Below are 17,380 nucleotides of genomic sequence, written 5' to 3'. Positions count from 1 at the left end.
TTTACATTGACTTCCACTGGTGTTCATGGACCATCCACTGTCTTAAACCATCCTGTCTCTGCTCTTTTGGGTACATATGACAAAATAAGACATAAGAGTAGGTTACAACCACAAAAGGAGCAGAAGGAGTGGACACTAGTACAAAGAGTTATGGTGAAGGCAATATGTATATGAAGTCATAAAGTGCTGGATAAATGTAGGGGTGTATGTATTTGTGAAATAACTTTGCAAGTTACTGTATTTTTATGTTTTATTCAGAAGACTCCCCGAGTTGGACAAAGGATTTGAAACAACTGAATTTAGCTATAAATGGTAATACGATATATTTCCAAATGTTTATTTAGAGAAGAAAAAAAAACAGTTTAAAAAAATGAATATTTCATGACACTATAATATCAACTAAATTAAAAATGTTGCATATGTAGAACATCCCTGGATTAAAAAGAGATAGTTACCCACACTATGGGTCTTATGGGAGCTTTTTTTTTTTTTTTTACACATTTTACTGATAATACATTAAAATGTCATTGTGTATCTATTCAGAGACACATAATGTATAGGTCCAGACATGTGCACACTCTTAGTTCCCTGCAGAGAGTAGGAGGTAACCATGGTGATGTTGTTAGGTCATGATTAAGGTCATTAGTGTCCATGTCAGTAGCAGAAAATCACACCCACATAGATGATCATTATTAAAATGCTTTACAAAGCTAAATATAAACAGCACAACACACACAAACACAGAGGAAGACATACAAAAGCGTGCACATGTGGAATTACAAGTCCTCTCCCACACAGTGTCCAAATATTAACGTGCCCCACTCAGTAGTAGATGACAGTGCATACGTCTTGTGCAACGCACAAAGTGGAGAGAAAGGGAAACATTAACCGCACCCACCAACACTTCCAAATCCACCGCCTCTCTCCGAGGGCTCCTCAGTGCAACATGCCTTATAGCAGCAGCTATTACACACAGAAACCACAGAGATGGGCTTTGTTTGTATGCCAGGCCTCCACAATGGTCTTGTCATGCAAATATGCCCACACAAACATGCCCTCTGGTTGCCAGCAAAGTCCCCATGTCATAAAGCTGCCTTCATGTTGTACTCTCATTCACTCCACCTGCCTTCACACCGTTTGCAAACACAGGTATCATTTATACCGGTTGCTCCAGGTAAGTTTTCATTCATTAACTCGTGCTGTGCAATTATCCTTAACAGAGGCTAAGAAGATGGTATACTTTATAAAAATGCAATTTGATTGATGATGTTATTTCCTGAATTTTCTTTTTATCGATATGCCAACATTTACATCTCGGCCAAGTGAAAAACCTTTTGGCAAGATTTGTTGTGTTTTTCACACGATTTTCATGCATGTAGCACGTTACATATTATGTCATCATGCTCGGATGAAGTCTGAACACACCACATTCATGCTTTCTCACATGATGTTCTGCCATTTAAAATGAAAAAAAGCCCAAACAACTTTCTTAACGAAAACTTCCAATTAAAAAAATAATTACATATCAATTCATGTTTAGGATAGTAGTAAGACATGAATGCACCTATACAATAAAGCATTAGGGTGTGTGTGTGTGTGTGTGTGTGTGTGTGTGTGTGTGTGTGTGTGTGTGCGCGTGCGAGTGTGCACCTTTGGTATTGTTTGTCCAGTACGCCTGAGAACATGTGTGCTTGTCCTGCTTGTGCTTGTGTGTGACCGGGGTTAAGCTGAACCTCTTCAAAGGATGACATCATTGGGGTGTATAGGGCATTGTGCTGCCATCATTTGCGGAGTTAATGTTTTCCAGCTGTAGAGCCTCAGTCTCTACTATTCCTCTGTTCCTTGGAAGAACTGCTGCTCTGCTAAACAATACTAAAGGCGACAAATTAGCAGTTTTGTACAGTAGACATGCAGGAGGTTTGATGCAAATGAGTATGTTGAATATGCATGAGGGTTAACTATTTAGGCAAAAGACAAACATAAGCTATTTTACTGACTTCAAATACTTCAGCCAACTAGGCCAAGTTGGAAACCACGGTCCATTAAAAGTGCTGCACACTGCTTTGTAAGCAGTTAGCTCTGCTATAGTTAGGCTCCCTGTAGAGCTGGAGGCTGACTCATGGCAGCGGCGTTTGATGTGGTGCAGAGCTCCACTGAGTTTACTTGGGAAAACACTCCCCTGTTGCCATGGTGACCACAACAGGAAGGATGCTGACACTCAATGGTGCTGGGGCTCTCAGCAGACTACGTTTTGGCCCCTGGCACTCACAGAGCAGCAAGAGGAACACGGGGTCAACCTCTTTCTGGCTGCACTACCCCCTTATTCTCACACAGCACGCACACATAGTGTTTCTCTCTGACGTGCTGCAAATATGGAGAAAATTCATAGACTGCACTAAAGAAACGGTTGCAAAGACCTGTCTATTTTTTCTAACACTATCACATCAAGTTTGATGCTGATAGTGTGTCGACATCTTCCTGATCTGCTGTTCTCAGTAAAACCTCAGTGTGCGGATGCTTCACCACAACACCGCTCGCAAACAGGAAGGAATAGGTCTGAACTGTGCATGTTTGTTACCTGATGTATTTCTCGATGATGTTTAAGGTGGCTGTATGAATGTATTGCGTCACCCTGCTGCATCTCATGTGTTACGTTTGATTTTGTCTCTGCCCTTTCTGCCTCTTCTACCTACAGGGTAAAATCAGAAGTCTCCTTGCGGAGTTGCAAAACTACTGAACAATTCACACGAGAATCCAAATCACGATTTTGAATACAAGTAATCAGTCATGAGATGATGTGATGGATCAGACTGTAAACAAGAGAGGAAGACGGTGTGTAATGTCTGACCGAGTTTATTTGGCTATTTGAAGGAGGAGGTAATAGGAGGAAGTGAGTTCAGAGCTACAGCACACTGCCAATGCCATCTAGTGCTGAGAAGTCAACACAGCAGCCTGTGTGGACGGTGAGGGAGTGTCTTACAACGTGCCAGTCTCCCCTCATCTCTGTGTCGCTATTGCTCCCACTGCCACGTCTTTAATGAATGACCTCCAGGAGGCGCTCTGTGCCAGAGATACTATCTGGTCCACTGGCAGCTGGTTTGTTTAGAAAAGGAAGCTATTAAAATGTCTTTAACTGAGAACTAAGGTCCCGAGGCAGGAGGGATGTTGGGGGAGGGGGCAAGAGAGAGGAGATGAGAGTACGGTAGAGGGGCAGTTGATGAGGGGTAACTGCTGGGAAGGTGGAGCATTGTTAAAAATTTCCATTCATACTCTCCAAAGAACTTTTCTTTAGTATTTTCACTTTTCTACCTATCTTTGTGACAAACACAAATCTTAGTTTGTATAATGTGGACAGACCACTTTCATGATAACAGGAAATCTGCATTTAAGGGTTACTTCAGTTTTGACGAAGGAGAGCCTTTAAAATGTATGAATCAGTGGGAGAGTAATTGGAAGCAGACACTACAACATTACTAAATGACTAAATCTTCACCGAAACCGTACGTAAAGAGGGGAGTGCTTTTGATTCTTTTTTTGTAGTTCATAGCAGTTTTAGTGCATAATTTATGAAATGTAACTGGTGTGCCGTACATCACAGAGGCGTTTTAACATGAGAGGATGCTCAGAGAAACAGTTTCCCCGAGGTGGTAAGACACCCTCATCTTGTCTAGCAAGTAGAGATTATTAGCCAAACTCATTAAATGTATGGTATTTGCTGTGCAGCACCTTCAAGAGTTCTACATTGTGGTGTTGCGGGTGTTTTATTGTTCCTTTACGAGTGAACCACACCTTTGAGATGGGGCTTAATAGCGGTACCAGTAACAGCAATAAAACAGCAGAGCAGCTACCACCTGTCCACCTGACTCCCACATTCATCAACCTGCATCATAACAGAAAAATCTGGCCTGTGAGACATGAAAAGCAGAGTACTATTGTGCAGCCATGCAGTAAAAGCAGCAGAAACACACACAGCTACTGTCACAGAGCGGCTGCCTCATTAATTCACTCTCCCACGTGGCATCTCTCCACGTCTCCCTGCTGTTCTCCCCCCCGCGCACACACACACACACACACACACACACACACACACACACACACACACACACACACACACACACACACGCACGCACCACTCCTCCTGTGCCATCTCAGGCCTCAGCGATCGAACACAGACCGCCGAGGTCACCGACTTCCTATACGCTCTGCAATAAATATTTACGATAATACCCATCTTTCCGCAAATACCTGCGGCTACAAAGATTTGTGAGCTAACAGGGGCATACTTTTAAAATGGGATTAGGTGCTGTTATGTTGTTACTCATGATAAAGTAGCAGGTCAAACGAAGAAGGTTTCAGGTAACAGAAGCGAGTAAAACAAAAGAGCTGCTCCTTTAATTGTATTTTCCATGAAAGAGTGAGAACATTAATTAGAAACAGAGAAAGGCCCTCACTGCTGAGAGAGGAGGTTTTGCCGTTATAAATCTGTTCATCAAAACTTGATATAACTGGAAAAAGTACTCCAGCCGCATAAGAAATACCAGTCAGGTAGAAAAGTCATGACTCCTCTCTCAGAAGTGCCATGCATCCTTTGTTTCTTTGTGATCTTGTCTACAGCATTTACACAGCTGTTAAGCCACTTTTGCTTCCAGCTAAGAAAATCTCCAACCAATAAGAGCATTCACTGACTTCTTCAGGCTAGCCAAATCAAACTCTGAAATACCCAAACCTTATTTCTACTTCCACTGCACACCTGGGCCACTGACACAAGGAAACCGTAACTATTCTTCGAGCAATTATCCCAAATAGTTTCTGTTTCCTGTAACTCTGTTAGCTTGAAAAATGTGTCCTCACTCTGAACCTGCCATATTCATCCTAAAATCAGGCCTAAGCCAATATTGTCTTTTATGCAGTCATGCCAGAAACACATAGCAGCCCAATGGATCCTGTGGTAATAAGCTACTACAGTTATGAACAATAATATCAGCCTCATTCCAGGCTGATCAGTAAAAAATAAATCATAAGATTTTATGCCAACCCCCATAATACACCATCACTGAAATTAAAAAAAAGCCCACTTGAATGCTGGGTTTGCAATAAATCATTCAGTCATAGCGCCTACATATGACACCGACACAAAGCCTACATGTAACCTCTATGTAACCTCTTCACCAGCGCTAACAATCTACCAGACGCCCACTCAGCAAGGCTCCCTCTCCCCGAGGTCCCAGTTTAGACTGAGGACGCAGCTGTTCTGAACACTTTTCCTCGTGTTTTCATGTGTATTATCCTCTCTTACCTTTCCGTCTTGTCCCCCTCCATCCCTCCCTTCTCCTCCACACCCCTTACAGACTCAAAATCCCTCCTCGGTCTCCCCCTCTGCCCCATGCTTTTTTCCTATTTCTTTTGCAGATCCCCTTCCAGCTCTTTGGCTGACATTTAAGGCATACAAAATTGATGCACGCACACAGAGAATGCAGAGTGAGACAGCGCAGACCCATGGATAGCCTGTAAGTGCAAAACAGAAAAGAAAAAAAACTCTATAATACAGATTTCTGCCCTCTAACATGAGCATCCACAACCATGATAGACAAAGATGGAACACTGCATTGCTTCCTCCCCTTCACCACCTGCAGTTATTAAGTGATTTGGCATTGGGCCATGTTTCCTGTGGGATGCATGTCAGGGTGACACCTCTTTGTGTCAGTCAGCAAGAATAGCAATGAGTGGAACTCGCATATTTAAGTACAATCTGCCTCTACGGATGTCAGAAAATCACCATACATTGACCACACATCATCCAGACTCAAAGTAACTCCGAAAGAGTTACTTAAAGAGGTACTAAGGCTGGACCTACAGTTTTGTTTGTTTTTCAGGGTATGTTTTACAAATGTAATTACAGTATGGCCAGTTCTGAAGTCAAATACCACTCTCATGTTTCTATGCTAAACATCAAGCAACAGCCACCAGCCCTTAAAATAAGCAAAGATAAGATAAGAAGGGGGGGGTTATCTTTATGTTAATGTGTGAATCTAAGTGGGAACCTGGAGAAAGTGCTGGTGGTGAATTAATAATGGCTGCTTGTTTCTGTCTTTTTCTGTTAAATGCTTTCTGACACAAGAGCCAAGTGGACTTAAATGGTAAGACAGGATTATTGGTGGGCCAGCTGGGTTGATCAAAGCTAACAGAGCACAGTTAGACAAGCAGAACAGATAGGGGGGGGGGAAAGCTCTGAGAGGATTTGACTGTTAAACAAAACCATGGCTCTGTTTTATGATTTAGAGACTTTAAAGATGGTTCGAGGAAATGGAAGCATCTGGCACATTTTCTTTACATCTCGCCAATTTGTTGCTTAATTAGATTTCTCCCGTGCTCTCTGTCTCACCCTGTCCAGCCAGTTAATAAGGGAAAGTCCACATCACGTATCACTGCCACACAGTGTCTATGTGTGTGTGTGTGTGTGTGTGTGTGTGTGTGTGTGTGGACAGAACAGGGCGAGGGCAGCAGGGCATGGGGGTCGGACGGTAATGGCAGTAGCATATTCAGGCCTCCTACTCTGGAATGCAGAATGAGGGAGAGAGACAAAACTGCAATTCACTCGCAGAGAGTCACTGAACTATTCTTAGTCCAGTATGTGAAGTGGACCCCCATCACCACCACCACCATAAGGGGACTGTGAAAGGAGTCTGGATGGACGAGTGGATGGTGGTGTCTATTAAGGTACAGGGCAGGGTGGTGGGGCTGCATGAAGAAGAGCTTTAAAGAAAGAAGAGGATAAAAGTTAAGCTCCAGTGAGGCAAAGCCTGCTCAGCTAAGTCTAAATGGAGCAGTTCACTGGCTGTGAAGCCTCTCCAAAGAGCCTATTGTACACGTACAGTGGCACAATGCACCGAGCCCCGGGGACCTCTCTCACTCTCTGTCACTCCTCCTCTCATGTGACCACTCACAAACACTGACATACACACAGACACATACTTTCTCGCTAACCAGTTTTCCTACCTAGACTAAACAGACTTTCCTCTTCTAATACAATTCAAGAACTGGCAGTTCGACACGACAAGGCTTCATGTATTTCACAACAACAACAAAAAAAGAATTTCCTGTGCTCATACCCAGCACAGACTGCTGAGATCACTGTGCATCACATCATGCAGAGTTCAAACAGTGGGGGGATTCAGCAGGAGACAGTGCCAGTAGTGACAGTGACAGGCTCAAATTTGTTTTTCTGTGTTCTCTTTGCTTTTATTTCTCTGTCCTTTCTGAATGAGACATTGAGGATATCGGGAGGCCTGGCAGTGCACGTTCCTACTGCTATTGGTCAAACACGGCCGAGTTGTCTGCAGCTCAGTCATAACAAATGTCAAAGGGCTATTCATCTCTTCTAATCCCCTTCTCTATTCTCTTGTCTCTATTCTTTAGGAGTGAGAACTGAGGGGCAGAGCGAATGTAATCCAGTTGATTTTGGGAACAAATGAGGGAGTCAAAAGGAAGTGCAGGTAGTTCGGGAATTTATGTAGAAAAAGAAAAAAAAAAAGGCAATGCAAAGAAAAAAAGGCTGAGATGGAGGCAGATGAAAATATAAGAGGGAGAGGTAAGCAACAAAGTGAAAGGTAGAATAGAGAGGGAGAAGGGGTGAGTGGGAGGTTCGATAGAGGGAAAAGAATAAGTATGGGTCACCCTCCTGATAAAACCTTTGAAATGATATGAACACACAGATTTAGGTTGCTGAGCTGCATTACGGGTTGCTTCAGAGAGACAGAGCGAGCAGGACATCCTGTTTCACATTGTCAAAGTATGCACAAACACATAGGAGGATAAACTTTCACAGCTTGGTTTGACACATATACCAAACTGAGGTGTAGGGGTGCACGCCATGTGAGGTGCCGCTCGGACGGGACTCATCACATACAGTACATCAGCGACAGTGCTGGAGGTGATGTCAAAGAATCATTCAAAGCAGTGTATTTTAAGATATCTCTTAACATGTCTGAAGAAAACCTTGAGAATGGAAAAGTCTGAATATACCTGCACTACCCCGACAGGATTATTATTAGTTAATTATTCTTTTCATGGAGTGTCTCTCTTGAGCATGGCCTATTTTATATGCTGCTTTTAGCTGTAATCCGGTTTTACTTTAGGAAATTGTTCAGCAAAGATGTTGCCCTGTCCTGATACATCTTGTTTTGTTATCAGCTTAGGTCATGGCCTATATAAGCAAAACAACATTTGGCATGTTCTTTGTGAAATGCAGAGGAGAAGATAAGAGTTGTTTTCATTATTGATTTTACTGAATGGCATCTGTTTTTTTTCCTGAAAGTTATGATAACTCCTGATAATCACTTTGCAAAGTCCTCCTTTAATGGTTTAATTGCAAAATCAAAGGCCAAAAGCGCCTCTCTTGATGGTCCTTGCTGGAAGAGTGTCTTTTTTCTAAATCTTGTTTGTATGGTTATACAATCCAACTGCAGTATGATTTCCAAAACCCCAACTTATGTAAGAGAATAACTGTATTGGCAGGCGAGGAAATGTTGCCTCTGTTGATTTGTAAAGCAGCTTTATGTCAGACTCTACGGGAATTAAGACAACGGCAACAACAGCGTTGTGAAACCAACTTTCCTCAAGAACTGGAACATTTGCATTAATATCCACAGGGGCCTAAAAAGTTGGTAGTGTGCATACTTATGCATGCGGAAGACAAATGCACAAAGTTCATACACACTCCGAGAGCCTGCCAATACTAAGGCACCATTACAATACGGCAAGTAAAAAATGATAAACATATTATTACACACAAGCATTGCAGATGCAAACTCATGCACACACAGGAATTTATGAGGCAGCATAAGAGTTCCACTGCAAACTCCTCTGGGAGGGATGACAGAGATTCAGAATCGCTCTTCCCCTTTTCACAAATCCTCCCACATTCTCTCTCCAGTTTTCCCCTCTTCATGGTTTAGCTCTCTAAAATGATAAAGACTGATCCTCTCCTACCTTTCCCTGTCCACATGTAATAAGTGGAAAAATACAAAGATCCGTATAGGTCTCCTAGATCGTGTAAGCAATAACTTCAGAATTAAAAAAATAAAATAAAAAAACAAAAAAACAAGGAGATAATGAAAGCCAGCAACAAAGCGGATAAAAGATGGAGTAGGTGTTCTGAAAGCCATTGAAGGAGGTGTATTACAGGTACAATTAAAATAATTCTCGTCTCATGCGTAGCGAGCAGCAACATAAATTAATTAATATGATATCTTGGAAGACGTAGATGGGAGAGCGTGGGAACAGAGGAGTGAGATGAGATGAAGTAAGATACTAGAAAGGAAAAAGACGAGATAAGCGCGGAGTGATAGTGCTTCCTGTTAGAATTCCATCCTAATTGACCTTATCTGTTACCGTGGTAACAGAAGCATGGCAGTAGGAGAGCCTTTACTGGTAATCTGACTGGTTTCTTTCCTCTGGGACAATTGATTTTCAGCATTCTCAGTTTGACCAACAGATGGGCATATTAGCTGGTGCTACATGCTGCCAGCGACTTATCAATGTAACACAGACGGTTCTCTTTTTGCACACTGTGGTCAAATCGAGGTAAAACCACACTGACACAGATCTAAAGCAGTTGCACGCACAAAGTTCGTGCACACTCCCGAGAGCCTGCCAATACTAAGGCACCGTTACAATACGGCAAGTAATTGTGATGCATGTAGGACTTAAACATTTCCTAAATGGATGGCTGGTTATTCAGGAATGCATGCAAGTACCACACAGACACAAACACAGAGACATGCAAGGCTATGTATGCCACACAAATAGGCAAACCAGCAGTCAAACACAATGTACCCCAGGCAGTCGACACGAGGACAAAGCAGAATCAGACTGACAGCATGTCCCCCAGTGAACACACACCCCCACTACATATCACTGGGATGCGTCTACCCAGAATGCCCGCCACCAATAAATGAGTGCTCCACACTGTCCGACACACATTTTTTTTGCTCCAGACAAACCGACATGCCCGGTAGTGGCATTTTATTGGAAGGGCTGGCACACACAAACAGAACATGACTGTTGTAAGCCCAAAGGCCAGAGAAGTAAAGGCTGGTGTTCATACAGATTAAGAGAGAGCAGAGAAATTTAAACTAATGTAATGAGACAAGCTAGGAGCATTTAAAGTTCCAAGGAGAGGAAATTATATTCCGAGAAAGTGTAAAATGAAATGAGTTGGATCACGGATGAGGCAAAGCCAGTGAGTCAGTGAAAAAGAAGATGAGCAAGAAGGAGATCAATGACATATAAACCCGTATTTGAATATTTCAGAACATACAGTGCAAGCTTTGGGTCAGCTATAAAAAGTGTACACCTACAGGACAGAAAAACATTTGGAAGCATCACATGCTTTTCATAACAGGAACATGCTAATGAGCATGGAGGTTAGCCACACGGGTAAAGGAGCACCACACCAATCTGTTTAAGCCTTATAACTGTTAGAAACATAGACATAATCTCTGTCAGTTACTTTTTAAAGCAGTCTACAAGTTTTTAGGGTGACTAATACCTTCCAGCGAGCCACACTAAGAAAGAAATCTGTGAAAAAAGACGTCCCGAGATGTCTCGAAAGGAAATAACCACAACGCTTTCTATTAAGTTTACAGACATTTCCTTCAACCAGAACACAGACAATTCTGTAGATTTAACAGAATATCCTCTGTGCCATAGCTGGTTAAATGTTATCTTAAAAATGTTCCTGAGTAGACATAGGTTAAAGTCCTTAATTAAAATTACTTCCATTTCAAAAATGTAGTCCTATTCACTATAATAGTTTGAGAGAGGTTTCTCCAACTCTGAGATCGGAATGAAACTTTGACAAAGTGACTGACATGTATGATGGCTGCCCTCCCTGTTGTACTTTTCACGCTTGACAGGGGTTCTTGCTCCCACAATGCAATGCCTATTAATAAAATATGGAAAAAACATCAATACAGAAAGTTCTTTCATTAATACGGTACGTTGAGCTGCATTTTTACTGACTTTTCTCGCAGAGCAGTAAAGAAGCAGTTTCTGTTGTGTAGGTAAAACCATAAAAAAAATCTTATTGGTCTTATTGTCTGTTTTCTCAGCTTAACCTCCAAGACAGCCAGTGGTTCCTGTATATTGTTGAAATGATCAGTTGAGTTGTTAATTCTGTAAATGTACTGCATTAATTACAACCATTGTCCCGACCATTGTGTTGTTTTTTTCCAATTAAATCAAAAGTGCCAGATTGTTTTGGGATGCGACTTTTGTCTGTTGTATCTTTGTAAATGATGTTCTGTATCTTTGTGGGTTTAATACTTTTGGGTCTTGGACTGTTGTTCATGCAGAACAAGCCATATTAAGATGTCATCTTGAGGTTAGACTATTAAATATTAAAATTATAGTAAGCATAGTTAGTTGCAGCCAATATGACAATCAATGACAGAAATTATAAACTATAAATAGTCACTCACTGTTGGTCAACCATATCAATGGGAAACAGCCAGAAGCAGCAATGGAAGTTTATACAAGGATTTGCAGTTAATCTATATTTAGAGAAAAAAAAACCTGCTCTCATGATTTCACACATTAGTTCCCTTCACATTAGGATTACAGGGCCATCTCTATGGTTGGACAACCGACACTGGTTAGCATTGAGAATTTTCGGAAAATGCCCAGAGACTGGAAGTGGGCACCAAAAATAGTCAATGTGTGATCAGGCTTGCGGTACCATAAGGCCACCACAGATGCCAAGGGCCAATAGTGCCATTATGTGCCAAAGGGAAGACAGGACCATGATGACATAACACCAAAAACTGGATACCATGTTGATAGGCACGAGCACACATATGGCCTAAAGAGTGAGGGTGATTGCATACAAGCAACCTTGTGCTACTGGCCAAATACACTCGGAGCTGCAGTGAGATGTCAGGGTGGGCATGTTGTCCCAATCACTGGCTGTGTGGTGAGTGAGGTTGGCATCCTGGAGGCATGGTTTGACATGTGGTTCCTCCCAGCAGGCAGCTAGAGTCACAACAAGAATAACACTTGTGTCTGCACTAGTCTGCTGCTCACTTTTGCTTAGAGCCATAAGAAACACTCTCGAATGGCCGACCAAATATGAGTAGGTTGTTTGGTTGGAATATTTTGCTGTAAACGTGTTAAAATGCTGTACTTCAGGAAGGATTAATACAAAATATGCTTCATTGAGTATTTATCAAGAATGTCAATCCAATTTTTTATTTGACTTTACTGTTATTTGCTCAGTGTCAGACAGAGCCCAGAACAGATGTAATCAGAGATCCCGTGATCACTGAAGCAACAAACCAAAACTCAACCTTCAATTCTGTATCTAGCCACCCTTCCATGCTGCCTGCATATTTGAGGATGGGTGGGCTGACCACTCTGAGAAACAGTGAAGTAGTCAGAGAGCAGTGATGGCTTTCACAGAGCAGTTCATCAAAGGAAAATGCAGCATGCACCAGGGGATTTACCAAGTATCATGTATGCCCCCCCCCCCACCACCACCACCACCACCACTACCACCACCACACACACACACACACGTCAGAAACTGATCTAACCTGAACCCATGTGGATCAGTGCGACAGCAAGCAACACAGGAAACCTGTGTCAGAAGTCACACAAATACAGAAGAAACAGTGAAGGCATGGGGAGATGGGGGGGTAAAGTCAGATAGGGGGGAGGGGAGAGGGTGTGACGTTAGTAGGATGAATAAAACTGGCTACTATGAAAAGAGAGACGGGGTCAGAGAGAGAGAAAGGGGCTTTCGCTTCATTGAATGTTATGCCATAGGGCCCGATTCTGCTGACCTGGTTTCTTTCACGAACAAAGGCCATGCATTAACACACTCACAAAAACGTCCACACGCATGCACAGACATTTACACACCCACTTTACCCAAGCTGGTGCCCACAAGTGCTACTATTTACCTGCACAATCACACACACGCTTACTGTTCTACCCTGCAGCCTCCCACCCTCGCTGTCTCGCCACATTTCTGCATCCTACATCTGTACATAAAACTACTAATAGTACTAATTTGTGGCATTTTATATCGTCATCATTTTTTCTAGCTAGTGGAAAGACATTGAGACAAACAAGTCATTATGGCTGGTGGATGACTCAGGAAACAAAAAGAGCAGGTGTTTTTGCACACGTACTGATGCTGCTCGAATTTTTCTCCGTTTCCATTTCACTTCTCACTTTCAGTAAATAAAACCTGGTTGGGTGTTCTGGTAAATTCCACATAAGGTATGGGCAATACTGAGAGTCATGTCAATATATCTGAACGTATTCAGACATAGTGTGTTTGCAGAATAATGGGCAGGACTAGTTTTACAACAGTATTATAGTTTTACATAAATTTTGCACAATTTTGTTCTATCTGGTTACAAAATCCATTAAATATTTCTCCACCGATTTACTAGAAAATGTGTAATAATATGTATTGATATCACGGCAAAAGGTTTTTAATCCAGCATGTTTTTAATCCACTGAATAGCTTTCGTTCTTAAATGAACTCTAACATATACTAAAGAGCATTAATGATCATAAGTAGGCTATTTAAGACACTTTTGAGTCAAAGCACTTAAGCACTTGGGCAATAGGACTAGTATCGGCCGCTATACATCAGAAAGTCTTTGTAAAAAATTGGAGTTGTCTGCTTTCTTTTATATGCATAGACAAATTAACATGACCACATTAACACATTGCTTTTTTCCATATCAGGCAAAGCCCAGTGTTATGAATAATGTTTCTCTATTCTGCTTGAGTGTCTCGCCGAGCCTTAATGAGAAAAAAAAAAGTTACAAAGGTGGCGTGTGCTCTATTACATGTTGGGCAGAAAGACTGATACAGGGCTGCAGAAAAATGATTATTTTTATCGATTTCAATTAATCTGTTGATGATTTTCACAATTAATCAATTAGCCGTTTAGTGTTAATATGGCAAAACATATCTTCCTGTGTTTCTCAAAGCCCCATGGCACAACCTCAAATGTATTGTTTTAGTCCACAACCAAAGGATTTTCAGTTTATCATCATGGACTAAAGAAACCAGAAAATATTCACATTTAAGGAGCTAGGGTCAGAGGATTTGAGCGTTGTCTGATAATAAATTATGAATCGAATGTCAAAATAGTTGGTGGTTAATTTTCTGTTGATCAATCTATCAAATATTTAGCTAATAGTTGCAGCTTCACACTGTTGCACACCACAAATGGATGAAAGCTTTCATGAAGAATAAAAAATATGCTGGCGGTTAACAACTTGACATGCTTGCTCATATTTAATACTGTAAACAATGGTGATAAAGTAGCTCTTGTTTCCTGCAGATACTCTCAACGCTCTCAATCAGTCGCTCTCCCTCTCCAATAACAGACTATATCGCTCAACATTTGTGGTGTCTTTGCTAGAAACTCCCACACTGAAGCTGCTCTCAGAAAATGTCCATTCTCCAGCGAGAACTACACTGAATAAACCCATCTTTCATTCACCGCGAGTCGGTTCAAATATCGTAATCCTGTCTTCTGCCATGCAATATTACATTTTCCCTCTTTATCCCAATCAATTCTCACTGTGCGCTCTGTTCTGCATGTGTCCCACTGACACACTAAACCCAGAGTGAAGAGAATGTGGAGTAGAAGCGTAAAAAAAAAAAAAACAAGACTCGAGTGGAGTGACCTTTCTCTCTATGCTAGTCTCTACAGAATGGAGACACACACACACACACACACACACACACTCACACACACACACGCGCTTGCGCGAATACAGTGGCAAAACGTAAGGTGGAGGATTTGTCCTCTGCCAGATGAATCAAAAGGACATCATCAAAACACAAATCCTTCTTCCTTGTGTTTGTGCCTGTACTTGTGTGCAATGGCTGCTTTTTTTTTTTTTTTTCTTCCTCTCTGGATTACCCCTCCTCCCACGATGTTATCAGTCAATCACAGATTCTCATTATAAAGGCGTGACACACCCACTGGAGCATCTTTCAAATTTCACAAAATCAAAATAGCCTGATGATATAATTAGCCATAAATCAAGCCTATAGCTCGGATTAATCTACCTCTTCCCGTTTTTCCCTCCATAATTCCCAGTGTTTCTGAGCACGACCGGGCAGATGCAAACCGCTGCCTGGGTCATGCCGCATCCCACTATCCTACTATTTACTGCGTTTCATTCACTTATCCGGCCACACTGAAATAAACTCCAACCCACAGGGAATGCGAGACGCTCTACGACTTTATGGCCACATTACCAAGGGGAATAAGCGGGTTTACCGGTGTTTGATGTAATTAAATGCGGCGATTCCTGCACCTACAGAGATGTATCCTTTAAAATGTATTGAATTGTGCAGGATCGATAGACAGAAGCTGCACAGCGCTGCGCTGCGTCTGCTCATCCACTGCAAAGAAAGATGCAACATGAATGTCAATGCCAGGTCTGCTCCAGCTACGGTGCAGTGGTGCGGTGTGTCTGACAGAGGCTGATACCAAAGCTAATCCAGTTACAAGGCTTTGGTTTCATTTAAAAGCCCACAGCGGTTAAAAAAAAAAAAAAAAAAAAAAAAAAAAAAAAAAGCTTTGGGCCGACAGGTGGTGATGCGTTTTTCCTCTACCACCATATATATATATATATATATATATATATATAATTTTTTTTTTTTAACAATCCACGGGGGTCTACTCACCGTCACTGCGGAGTGTCTGACTGCGTTGCACGCCGTCTGCCGTATCTCCGCCGCACTCCCCGGTTTCAGCAGGTTCTTGGTGAATCTCCGGGTCGATTCGGCTGCCATCTCCTCATCTGACCGGCCACCGCGCGCAATTCAGCCTAGTAATCTCTGCTGCAGTCAGTTCGTGGCCCTAGCGCCTAACATTAGCTATCGAGCTGTGTTTACACACGTATACACACACACACACACACACACACACACACACATATATATATATATATATATATATACACACACACACGCTTCACACACGCAGCCTGTGGATCAAACACGCGCAGAACGCGGAGTGCCGCCTGTGCGCGCGCTCAGATTTGACGTCAAGGTAGTGGGGGAACGACTTTCAAATTAAAATCCCATTTACGAAGTACCGTGAAATCGAGCAGTCGGCAGGAGAGGTGCTTTTATTTTGAAGTCGAGCATCAAATTTCCAGTGTAATTCGTGTATCACGGCTTCGTTCAACTTGACGTGGGGGAAAAAAAGAACATTTTTCAGCAAACGAATTTCACTTTCATGAAGCCTAATTGAACACACATTTTCAAGGTAAATTCCAAACCCTGTTGCAACCGAACTAATGTATGAGCGGTCTCGACATTCATTCAACAGCTTTTGCTGAAATTGATTTGAACAGGGTGTTTCCGTATATTACTGTGCAGCCTACATCGCGCATCTCAAGGGGAGCTCTGAAATGTCAACTACTCACTCATCAGCAGTCCAGTCACGACCAAGGAGGAGCAGCATTTACAGTAGAGGTTACTCGATGTGGGAGACACACGGGCCAGCAGCGACACCTGGTGGGAGGACACGACATCTGAAATGCTCCGCCATCGTCATATATACTTTTTAAGCGTGATAAAAAAAGGAACCTTTTAAAAGAGAGGCGTGCTTTTCCTATCGGAGAGGACAGTACGATGGTGCAACACAACAGCTTGTATTTTACAGGCTTGCAAGAGACACAGTTCTGTTACAATTGCTGATATTGAGTCTCACTGTGAGAAATTACAATTAATAATCTCATTAATACTATGATAATTTGTCTTAAATTAGACATTCTTCCGTGAAGCCTGTGACCAAACAGTAGACACCAGTCTTTATTAAAAAAAAAAAAAAAAAAAAAAAAAAAAAAAAGACCCCTTTTAATATTGTTTTGCCTCCCTCTTGCGTTCATTAGCAGCACTGCAGCATGGAACCGTCAGGAGCAATGTGAAACTTTAGCTGTCAGTTGACCAATATCACCCAAAGTTACCGATTTAGATATCACGTTTTTAATTTCGTTCGCACAATCGTAGAGGGAGTAGGACTTTGTTTGTGTTGTCTGATGCATCATGAAAAATGAAAAACTCCCAAAGATAAAATATGCTGGATTTTCTCTGGAGAAGGCAAAGCACTGCTCTAAAGAGCTATAAATGTTATCAGTAAAAAAAAAAAAATACGTAGGTTAATATTCTTTTTTTGTTGCACAACAAAACCTGTATTTCACCTCCATTTTTGGCTGGACGGCAACAGCCAAACACAATAAGCCCAAAGCAATACAGACAGAAATTTAAATCCACTTAGTCGCAAAAAGCTTACATTTCCTAAGACGAAAAACTACTTAAACTACTTACCATTCTG

At 41.9% G+C, this 17,380-nt stretch overlaps 1 protein-coding gene across 1 annotated transcript in view; it reads right to left on the bottom strand.

The window, feature by feature from the left end:
• Positions 1–16,130, bottom strand: part of dock10 (dedicator of cytokinesis 10) — a 59,979-nt gene extending 43,849 nt beyond the window's left edge. The window contains exon 1 of the mRNA XM_069148088.1: positions 15,724–16,130. Within this exon, the coding sequence (XP_069004189.1) occupies positions 15,724–15,831 (108 nt within the window). The 5' untranslated portion in view covers positions 15,832–16,130. The remainder of the gene's footprint in view (positions 1–15,723) is intronic.
• Between the last annotated feature and the right edge of the window lie 1,250 nt (positions 16,131–17,380).

This window comes from Embiotoca jacksoni, unplaced genomic scaffold (genome assembly GCF_022577435.1).
Source record: "Embiotoca jacksoni isolate LCO1_2020_lvr unplaced genomic scaffold, fEmbJac1.0.p SCAF_14, whole genome shotgun sequence".
Taxonomy (NCBI): domain Eukaryota; kingdom Metazoa; phylum Chordata; class Actinopteri; family Embiotocidae; genus Embiotoca; species Embiotoca jacksoni.
This window is presented reverse-complemented; position numbering and strand designations above follow the sequence as displayed.